We start from the raw sequence: 12,500 nt of genomic DNA on the forward strand, positions 1-12,500 counted from the left end.
ATTTCCTTATTTCCTTTCCTCACTAGCTATTTTCCCTATAGGAGCCTTTGGGATTATAGCATTCTGCTTTTCCAACTAGGGTGGTAGCACAGATAATAATAATAATAATAATAATAATAATAATAATAATAATAATAATAATAATAATAATAATAATAATAATAATAATGATAATAATAATAATAATAATAATAATAAAACATGCCTTGATATAACTAAGAATTTTTTTCCCAATATACTTTTCTCACTGGGCTATTTTCCCTATTAGAGCCCTTGGGCATATAGCATACTGTTTTTCCAACTAACGTTGTAGCTTGGCTAATAATAATAATAATAATAATAATAATAATAATAATAATAATAATCAAACTAGGCTGTATTCAATAATGGCAACAAGTTACTACCTTACTATTTGTAGTATGCAGGCAAGACCATTTAATGCCTAGATCAATTTCGTGCATGAGTATCGGTATACCATTAAATTTCTCCTTCCTCGCTTCATGGTGGAATGTAGAGAATTTTCCACCGAATATTCAGACACGTCGTTGACCGTACAGTAAATTCTAACCCGTTTTCTAATTCCCTGACTTAAAATTCCGTTTTGATAATATCCTCGTGTCATTTTCATCTTGTATGGCACGCCGATTTCATTGACACGTGATATATCTAACCTAGATCTGATTAAAATGGCCTATCTCAATAAAGAATTTATTCATACAATTTCCAACATAGCCTTCTTTAAAAGGCGATAGGTCACTCGTGAGTGATAGAAGCAGGAAATGAATTATTACCCGGAGGTACAGATGGACACAGGATTTCCTAGTACACCTTACTCTGAGGAGGTTCACACAGCCACACCCTTATTGGGCAGCAAGTTCCTGTGTTTAGCCCCGCCCACCACCTGCGTCATCTCCTATCTATTTAGTTACTCGCCTGGAAGTAAGGGTGTGACCGGGTGCACTTCTCCGGAGTGAGGTGTGCCATAGACGCCTGTGTCTAACTGTATATTGTCCAAGACCTCCAACATGTACTTGTTTGATCAGCTCCTACAATCTACACTCATCACCCAGGTAAGACCAGGGCAGACCAGGCAATGGTTGTCAACATGACTTGCACAAGGGACTTATAAGTTGCAAATCGCAAACGATCCAATATTTTAATGTAATTTTTTTTATATTCAAGTAGCCAATATCAAGAATACTAATGAAATATCTATTACGAAAAATTCACAAGTACTTATCGTAGCAATATTCATGGACTGACAATATCTACGCTACCAGGAAGTATAATCTTTCATTCAAATCTTTCAACATGAATTTAAAATAAACATTGAAGATAAATAAACTATTCATACTGTATATTGAATCATGATTTATTTTTTTCATTCTACATTTCTCTGTTGTTCTGAAGTATAAATAATTAAAAACGCACATAGTTTTCTTTATGGGGATTAATGTAAGTTTTTCCTAGTTTTGTAAAAAAAAAAAAAAAAAAAAAAAAAAAAAAAAAGTTTGTTGAAATATATTTTTTTTAAAGTAAAATACTTTTTGATATTTTTTATTCGAATGAATATTTGCTCTGAATAACAATGTCATCTGGATCGGCAGTTACCCCAAAAAACTATTGAAATTGATAGACATCGATAAAAATTTGGATAGAAATTTACAATTCTTTCAACGCAATGTAATCAGGAAATTTACGCTTGCTTTCATTGAAAAAAAAATGAAACGCATTTACAGACACATTCCATTAAATGGGGAGAAAATATATTTGCTGTATTTTTCTCTACCTACTATCGTTTCCAGAGGCCGTGTAATAGTGTTTTTCCAAATTATCTAACAAACCGGCTTATGAATTTCTATGAAACTACAGCAATGAATGTTTCAAACATTGGCCTAATTTTTGGTGGTACAATGAATTGACAGATGTGCTTAATTAACCCGTTTACTCTTAGAAAAAAAAGGAATTTCTTCCCTTCCTTCAGAGCGTTTCGAAGAAGTGTTACTTAATCATGTAACTGTGACGCAGAGGTTCCCCCAACCCTCCTTCGGTGTTTACACCTATGGCTATCCTAGTACTCCCCCCCCCCCGCCCCCTTCCTTCTTGCCTTCTTTCCTTCATTCCCATTGTTATTAGGCTACCGAGTAAATCCCTGTTAGGAAAAACTGTGTACTGCACATATAAAATGAGCCGGAAGAGCAATAAAATGTTTTATGGTGGTAGATAATGATTAGATGGTTAACACAAATTATCAAACATAATAGAAGAGGTTTAAAACAGGGTTGTGGAATCGCACTGAGAGATATTCTACTCGGACACCTACAAATTTTAGATTTGCGACTAAAAAATAAAATAAAATAAAAAAATAAAATAAAAACATTAGTAGAAATAGAAAACAATTTTTTTCCTTGAGTGATGATGTGTAAAATGTATAAGTGTCCATTTCTTGTTTTTTTTTTTTTCATCCCTCATAAATCTATGGTTTCCAGCAATTGGTGATAACATTATTTTGGAAAAGCAAAGCTAATGAATACTTTGATACGAGTATATCAGCTTGGCATGTAGACAATGTCAATGGATTTCTCAAAGTAAGGTTGATTGGTTCATTAATTCAAGTCTGGTATAATTCCAGTGACAAAGTCGCAATGATATTTGTCACATACCTTTTAAGTAACAAAAATAGGTACTGGTACTTATAACGTAAATAAATATATAAAACTATAGGTTGAAATATAATAAATCTTATGTATGTATAAACACACACACAAACACACACACACACATATATATATATATATATATACACACAAATATATATATATATATATATATATATATATATATATATATATATATATATATATATATATGTGTGTGTGTGTGTGTGATTTCAAAATTTATCCAATGGCCGATGTCAATGCCCTTATATGAAACATCTTTTAGAAGTCTACCTTCTAAGGAATTCAAGCTACTCTCTCTGGTGAAATTGATATGATAAATTATATCAAACAATGCTCTCTGTCATTTTCTTCCTGACAATTGATGTATCGAGTAACCTGTGTTGTATGGAAGAATGAGTCCTACGGCTTAACCTAAAGAAAACTATATTTCTATTGCTTTACCAACACTCGCTTGAAGTGCGAAGTGTAGGGTTAGCATGGCATCTTTCGTCTCCTGTCATAAATCTCATTTTTGATCTTCAATGAAAGTGAGTGGGTAAGATATAAAACGTTGGTCTTGTGTTTAGGTAAAGTCTAAAGTCACGAATCACAATACCAGGTATGCTGAACTTTTACTGACAAATAATTTCGTATTGCTTGGGGTAGGTCATATGACAATTATCTATGGAGTTAAACAGGCGTTTAACAATTCGGGGGATGGGAGGTACAGGGAAAGAAACGTTATAACAACGTCACTGAGGGACGTCATCACTTTTGCGAATGTGTGGGTGGCTAAGACTGGCTTTAGCCTCATTTTCTTAAGTAAAAAAGTTAATGAAACGTAACTGGCAATGCACAGTATTTCCCAAAATTAGGCCATTGTATGAAGCGCTCCCTGCTTTGATATCATGGAAATCCATCAGTTATTTTAGGAGTATTTAAAAAAAGAATTATTACACGGCCTCTGGAAACGATAGTAGGGCAATAGTATTAATCTCTCTAGACTCAACCATGAGTGTATGTAGATGCACAAACATTATATATAAACAGTATGTATATACATATATATATATATATATATATATATATATATATATATATATATATATATATGTATATATACATATAAATAAATAAATATATATACATATATATACTATATATATATCATATGTATACACATATAGAAATGATTGTATATAACTACATAAATATACATATATCTATATTTATATATATATATATATATATACATATATATATAAATATATATATATATATTTATATATATACATATATATATATATATCATATATGTGAATATATATATATATATATATATATATATATATATATATATATATATATATATGTATATATATATATATATATATATATATATATATATATATATATATATATATATATATATATATATATATATATGTACGTATATATATATATATATATATATATATATATATAAATATATATGTACGTATATATATATATATATATATATATATATATATATATATATATATATATACGCATACAAAAAAAACATCGTTTTAAGCATGATAAGTTCAGGAATGATTGTGATATTTCCTTATGAATACGTCGGCTCGACTTTTGTCTAAATCCTGAAAATCAGCGAGGAGGAAAATTCCCTATTCTTATCTATTCTTTTATGTGCGCCGTTAACTAAGGTATAAAAATGTTAAGGAGCTTACACGATGGAAGAATTAAGGCCTTGTAAAGCCTTCGTGAGAGAGAGAGAGAGAGAGAGAGAGAGAGAGAGAGAGAGAGAGAGAGAGAGAGAGAGAGAGAGAGAGAGAGAGAGAGCCCCTAATTTAGAACCTTTGAAATTATAATAAAATAAGAAGAGTAAGAAATGGAGAATAAAGACAAGCAAAACTGCAAGATATATTTAAGAAAAAAAAGGACCTATGCTAATATGCTAATATATTCAACTAAGCCGTACCGATAACAGAAGAACTAGGTTCTTTCCTCCAGGTATAGAAGCCAGGCCATATACCCAGCAACGAACGACCCAACTAGCCTGGGGTACAAAGAATTTGTGTGTGTGTGTGCGTTAGCCAGCCCTGCCTAATGCTGTAATGGCGAGTGGCATTTCTGCGGCGATGGGAGACGCCAATCGGTAATTAGAAGCCACCGTGACCCAGTTTCGAATATTCAGATAAAACAAACAGTGCCGAAAGAGATAAGAGGAGGTGGAAGAGGGAGAGGGAAGAGAAAAAGGAGTAGGAGGAAGAGGGAGGAGGAGGAGGAATAGGAAAAAAAAAGAAAAGAAGGAGGGAGAGGAGGAAAGAAGAAGGAGGAGGAGGGAGAGGAGGAAAGAAAAAGGAGAAGGATGAGGAATGAGGAAGGAAACGGAGGATGAGAGGAAAGAGGAAGGAAGTGGAGGAAAGGAAAGAGGAGGAGGTAGGGGAGGAAAGAGGGACGAAGACGAGGAGGAGGAGGCGGAAAGAGGAAGAGGGAAGAAAAGAGGAGGAGGAGAAGGAGGGAAGAGGAGGTGGAGGAAGCAGAGGGAAGAGGAGGTGGAGGGGGAGGAGGAGGTGGAAGAGGATGACGGACGAGGAAGAGGATGAGGAAGAAGATGAGACATTAGGATAAATAGATAAATATACAGTAGTGACATTTGACGTCATTTCCTGGTGCTTATTTTTGAGTGTCATAGTACAGAGATAAACAAATGTTAGAAAAAGTGTTTTGAAACTATTATAAGTTACTATTCTATTTGGAATTTTACCCATTGTAAAATATTCTTACGAACGAAGCCAATTTCTACAATCAATCATAATTTATTCGTTTCGTGGAAATGGAAAAAAAAATATTATTTACATGTTATAGATTATTGTCCCCTGTTGGGTTTGTACACATTCTGAAGGGAGGATTAAACAGTAAACTATTTAAATATATGTTAATCACATTGTAAAATGTATAAGTGAGACTTTTAAATCGGAAAAACGTTAGTATATCTAATGTCTTGTAATATCATATCTAAGGGAGTTAGTAGTTAGAAAGTCTAAGGGGTTTGTGGGACAATTTGTCAATTTGTTATAATTGATGTGCAGTAATTAGTATTTTGAGTAAGACTGCTTAAATAGTTATGAAGCGACTCATTTCCCCACACATTAAAGGAAAATTACACATTTAGTCAATTACGGATATATGAGATGTAAATACACTTTGTTGAATTACGCATAAGATAGGGGAAATTACTCTTTGCTGTATATGAAATTCCTTTTGACTCTTCAAAAAAGTTTGTCAATTTTTTTTTAAATTAAAACGATATCCAACATATCTCGTAAGGCTTTTCATGACATTATGAAAAGAGGGGACTGGAATAAAAGTTGAATATTTCGAACGTTTTTTCCTGTTATTTAAAAGTATTTCCTAGATACAGCAATTGTACCTAAAGATGTTTTAAAACAATACGATATCGCTGGGTGCTTTTATTTCACTCAAATTATGATTTAAAAAAAAAAGCACACACAAAAAAAACGAGCAAATTCCACTATATTTCTAATATCAAAGAAAACAAAGCCTTTATTTTTTATAAAAATATATTGTTGAAGTCATATCAATTGGGCATTTACTCGTATTTCGAAAGATGAGTTTCGATTATTATTATTAAAAGCCAAGCTACAACCCTAGTTTAAAAAGCAAGATACTATAAGCCCAAGGGGTCCAACAGGGAAAAATAGCCCAGTGAGGAAAGGAAATAGATAAGCTACAAGAGAAGTAATAGATAATCAAAGAAAATATTTTAAGAACAGTAACATTAAATTAGATCTTTTACATAAACTATAAAAACCTATCGTCAGTGTAACTCCGGCGACTTCACCTGTACGATTAAAAGCATTTCTCTCTACTTTGATCACAAATACCATTACTGTTCATCCTTCTTTGCCTAGACGCGTGAAAACCAATAAGTACAAACTACGCGTATAAATGATTGTCATTACATACCACGTGCGTCAACTTGCTAATGGCATTATGCAAATGCTCTAAGTCGCATTACCTTTTCTCACTAATTGGCTGGCATTCGACTTTACAGTAAGAGGCTTTAGCATGCTAATGGGCTCATCTCATTCTGACAACTCCCAAGTAATGTCCTTATGGTAATGGACATTGATGTTAAACATATATTTCCAGTGCGGTGATCCTTTGTTAGATGCAAGACTGCTTATCTAAACTGATGACCATATTAAGGATTGCATTTTGACTCTTGGGTTCCTATATTAAAAGATATAAAAAAGTTTGAAAAATAAAAAAAAGTCACTCAAACTGATGTCCAATTTAAGAATTGCATTTTGACTTTTGAGTTATTTTTCAAAAGACATATGGTTTTTAAAAAAATAACAATTAGTCAAACTGGAGTCCAAATCAAAATTGCATTTTGACTTTTGGTTTCCTTTTTAAAAAACATGAAATTTTAAAAACAATATGACACAAGAACTTATCCAAACTGAGGTCCAAAATGAGATTTGCATTTTTGATTTTTATGTCCTTTTTTTAGCAGACATAAGTCTAAAAAATAAAAATTTTACTTAGAAATAGCACAATATATCAACTATTCCAGCACATCTTAAATTTTTATTCAGCAAGAGAATAATATATTAGTATTAATTCTAATTGATGTTCGAATACTATTTTTCTCTGCTTCTCGATTCATGTAACATTTACCTGAATGATTAAGCGCCACTATTCAAAGTAATGTATTGTAGTGTTACATCAATTCAAGATATTTAAGTGAATATGATATCATTATCCTGCTTCAGATACTTCCTAACATAACTATAAAAATGCACGAACAGATAAATAAGCGCAGTCACACACATATGCACACACACGCGCGCGCATATATATATATATATATATATATATATATATATATATATATATATATATATATATATATATATATTATATATATATATATATATACATATATATATATATATATACATATATATATACATATTTATACATATAAATATATATATATATATATATATATATATATATATATATATATATATATATATATAATATATATATATATATATATATATATATAGTAATACCTCGGTTTACGAGTATAATTCATCCTGGAAGCGTGCTCGCAAATCAAAATGCTCGTATCCGGTAAAAAAATTTCCCATAGGAAATGAAGGAAATCGCCACGATGCGCTCCACACGTCCATAAATATACATATACAGTACACTCACTTTCAAAGGCTAGTTAAAATTATAACCCTTAACGTCAGAAATTATCCAAAAATTAATAATTCACAATAAATAAACATATATCGACAGATTAGCTAGCACTTTACATTTGAAAAGAGTGAGGGAGATGAGTGAGGCGGAAGTGGAGTAGGAGGGGGTTACTGCTTGGTGGGAGGATTTCCCTCCAAGGAAACTTCTGGTAAAATATCGGCAAGTCTCTCTCTTGAATAACGTGTGAGTCACTTGATTTACTTAACGCATCTTCTAGCAGTGGGATAGCATCCATTAAAACTCTAGCCAAAAGTTATCTTCAATAGCAAGCAGGAATGTACATGTTCTGATAAGTTCAGAAAGGAGTACTTTACTGCCTAAACCTATAATCTATATGATCAGTTTATCTCCGACTTCTGTAGTGTGTAGACACTCCACAATTGTTTACTAACTTGAAAGGTACTACGTGATATGACTTCACATCACAAATAAGTTTGGTGTATCAGTACAGTACAAAATATTTTTTTTTTTTTTTTACTATTTTTGCTTAATGATTAGGAATTGGCCTTTCTATTCCTCAGGTTCCCTCACGTGGAGCAGATTCCTCCATAACGGCCACTATCGGAACGGGATGGGAGGGATGCCCTTATCCCACCGTGATCCCGTCTACATACCAACACACAATCCACATGGGGGTAGACGTCACGTGCCGTGGGAGCCAAACTATCAAGGGCCTACTTTTGACTCTTCGCCACCACAGAATGTCACCGCTCTCAAGGACGACAACGCCTATCTGCATTGCATTGTTCACAACATCGGCAATAAAACGGTAAGATATGTCTTGGGATGCCGTCACTGCCATGGATCACAGTAATGACATTGCTGTACAGTTTCACTTGTTTACCCGTTTGTTTTTGTGAGCTGTTGTGCAGAACCCACGGGCTTCAGAAGTGGAATGCCCCGTGCTTGGCACAAGGGGCAGGTAATCTACAACAACACCATACGCAGTTTCGGTTGTTTATTTGTTTGATTTTGTGTGGGTTCCCAGTGCACTAAGAAAAATGTTTTTATATTCTTTATGATCAGTATTTTTTTTTGATATCTTGAATTTTTGTGGGTTCTCAGTGTCACTAAAGAAATGTTTTTATCTTTTTTTCTGATCAGTGCTTTGAGATATCTTGAATTTGCAAATGTTTTTATAATTTTTTTTTCTTATCAGTGTTTTGAATGTAATACCATTTACCAATACGATATATACCAATTAAAAACATTTTCTTTGTGATATCTTCAAGATAATTTTAAATAATATTTTTAAGAAAATAATTTCTAGTTACGATTTTTAATGAAATTTCAATTGCGTATTTCTTCATTGCTCAACGTTTTAAGTGAGCATCTTGAATAACTATATATCCTGGGCAAATTCTTTACATTGTTTTTGGTTAGAATTTTTAATATTATTCATTTCTTTATTATGAGCCAATTAAAAAGACTTTAGTTTAGTATGCCATGGTATCGAATATAGGATGATTGCATCTTAAATTCCTTTCTGTATCGATGCATTGAAAGTGATTTTTTACACAATTCAACTGATACAATTAGATCGTTCTCTTCCACGTCATCTTATGATTTCATTACCCAACGTAATTTATCGTCTAATATATAGCAACTATTAAATAAAAAAAGATATGGACGTTTTCAAGCGTTTCTCGCCATGACACATTCATGAATACACTTGGCAACATTGAAATTACCAAACAATTCTTCTTCACCCAAGGGGTTAACTACTGCACTGTAATTATTCGGTGGTTACTTTCTCCTTGGTAAGGATAGAAGAGACTTTCTAGCTATGGTAAGCAGCTCTTCTAGGAGAAGGACACTCCAAAATCAAACCATTGTTCTCTTTTAGTCTTAGGTAGTGCCATAGCCTCTGTACCATGGTCTTTCACTGTCTTGGGCTAGAGTTCTCTTTCTTGAGGGTACACTCGGGTACACTATTCTATCTAATTTCTCTTCCTCTTGTTTTGTTAAGTTTTTTTTTTATAGTTTATATAGGAAATATCTATTTTAATTTTGTTATTGTTCCCTTTCCTCACTTGGCTATTTTGCCTGTTGGGGCCCCTGGGCTTATAGCATCCTGCTTTTCCAACTAGGGTTGTAGCTTAGCAAGTAGTAGTAGTAATAATAATAATAATAATAATAATAATAATAATAATACATGTGATTTCTATCGATGCCAGGTATCATGGATCCGAGATGCTGACCTCCACATCTTGACAGTGGCTCAATACACGTACACAGCCGACGACCGGTTCGAGGTCATCCACTCTCCGGACACCAACGCCCATTCTTGGATTCTGAAGATCAAGTCGGTCCAGCCAAGGGATTCCGGCCGATACGAGTGCCAAGTGAACACACATCCAACGGATCCTATAACGTTTCCAGTTTACCTTTCTGTCTTTGGTAAGTGATAACAGGTACAGTTAGACACAGGAATTCTTGGTACGCCTCACTCAGAGGAATTGCAACCAGCCACACCCTTACTGCGCGGCGAGTTCTTGTGTTTAACCCAGCCGACCAGCTCCAGTAGCTTTTTGGTTACTCGCCGCAAAGTAAGGGTGCGACAAGGAATCAATAATTAAAAGTGTTCTCTTGATGTCAATGATATTAGCATTAGGGTTACCTGTTTTGTGTACTTATAATTAAACTAACAAGCAAATAAACAAAGCAAGTTAGTAGACTGCACATACACAATTCAGGGATTTGTATTTGGCGAGTGTATGAATAATTCATAACGGAATAGTTGTCTTCATTTAATGATAATATACTATGTTTTATTTTCCGAAGACATTACATTTTTATCGGAACGTTATCATTTCCTGATAATAGAAAAAGAATATTTTTGTGTATCTATAAATAAATAAATAAATAAATAAGCTAAGAAACAAAGAATATTAGTAAATTGATTCATAAAATTATTTGAATTCTAGTGAGCTCATGAATAATTTTAGCACATCCTTATCGCTGCAGTAATACTATATTAACATCTAATTTTGTCTCAACATTATCCTCTTAAGATCACTCTAGCAACAATTTTGATCTGATATTTTTTGTTCCAGCAAGAATACTATACAGTATTATCATCTACTTTCCTAAGACGATGCGCATTTGTCTCAACGTTATCCTCTTAAAATCACCTTGGCAACAATCTATACTCAATTTCTTTAATACTGAGGCGCATTTGTACCAACTCTCAGGGGACCCTTTTAGCTTGTAAAAGTTTCCTACTAACTGATTAGTTAACATTACTTTGTCCAACCAATCAGCAAGTAGGAAACATTTCCGTGCTAAAAGGGCATCCCTACGAATCAGTAACCAATCAGCTAGTAGGAAAGTTTTCCGTGCTAAAAGAGCACCCCTGCGAGTCTATAACCAATCAGCTCGTAGAAAACTTTTCCGTGCTAAAAGGGCACCACTGCGAGTCAATAACCAATCAGCAGGTAGGAAACTTTCCCGTGCTAAAAGGGCACCCCTGCGAGTCAGTAACCAATCAGCAAGTAGGAAACTTTCCCGTGCTAAAAGGACACCCCTGCGAGTCAGTAACCAATCAACTAGTAGGAAAGTTTTCCGTGCTAATAGGGCACCCCTGCAAATCAGTAACCAATCAGCTAGTAGGAAAGTTTTCCGTGCTAAAAGGGCACCCCTGCGAATCAGTAACCAATCAGCTAGTAGGAAAGTTTTCCGTGCTAAAAGGGCACCCCTGCGAATCAGTAACCAATCAGCTAGTAGAAAATTTTTCCGTGCTAAAAGGGCACCCCTGCGAGTCAGTAACCAATTAGCAAGTAGGAAACTTTCCCGTGCTAAAAGGGCACCCCTGCCAGTCAGTAACCAATCAGTTAGTAGGAAAGTTTTCCGTGCTAAAAGGGCACCCCTGCGAATCAGTAACCAATCAGCTAGTAGGAAGGTTTTCCGTGCTAAAAGGGCACCCCTGTGAGTCAATAACCAATCAACAAGTAGGAAACTTTCCCGTGCTAAAAGGGCACCCCTGCGAGTCAGTAACCAATCAGCTAGTAGAAAAGTTTTCCGTGCAAAAAGGGCACCCTGCGAATCAGTAACCAATCAGCTAGTAGGAAAGTTTTCCGTGCTAAAAGGGCACCCCTGCGAATCAGTAACCAATCAGCTAGTAGGAAAGTTTTCCGTGCTAAAAGGGCACCCCTACGAATCCGTAACCAATCAGCTAGTAGGAAAGTTTTCCTTGCTAAAAGGACACCCCTGCAAATCAGTAACCAATCAGCTAGTAGGAAAGTTTTCCGTGCTAAAAGGGCACCCCTGCGAATCCGTAACCAATCAGCTAGTAGGAAAGTTTTCCTTGCTAGAAGGGCACCCCTGGGAATCAGTAACCAATCAGCTAGTAGGAAACTTTCCCGTGCTAAAAGGGCACCCCTGCGAGTCAGTAACCAATCAGCAAGTAGGATACTTTCCCGTGCTAAAAGGGCACCCCTGTGAGTCAGTAACCAATCAGCTAGTAGGAAACTTTCCCGTGCTAAAAGGGCACCCCTGCGAGTCAGTAACCAATCAGCAAGTAGGAAACTTTCC

At 34.4% G+C, this 12,500-nt stretch overlaps 1 protein-coding gene across 1 annotated transcript in view; it reads left to right on the plus strand.

Annotated features, from left to right (window-relative positions):
• The window catches only part of LOC137640714 (zwei Ig domain protein zig-8-like), a 30,517-nt gene that overhangs the window by 13,899 nt on the left and 4,118 nt on the right, over positions 1-12,500 (plus strand). The window contains exons 2-3 of the mRNA XM_068373201.1: positions 8,489-8,736; positions 10,145-10,367. Of these exons, the coding sequence (XP_068229302.1) occupies positions 8,489-8,736; positions 10,145-10,367 (471 nt within the window). The remainder of the gene's footprint in view (positions 1-8,488; positions 8,737-10,144; positions 10,368-12,500) is intronic.

The sequence above is a fragment of the Palaemon carinicauda genome, chromosome 5 (genome assembly GCF_036898095.1).
Source record: "Palaemon carinicauda isolate YSFRI2023 chromosome 5, ASM3689809v2, whole genome shotgun sequence".
Lineage (NCBI taxonomy): Eukaryota > Metazoa > Arthropoda > Malacostraca > Decapoda > Palaemonidae > Palaemon > Palaemon carinicauda.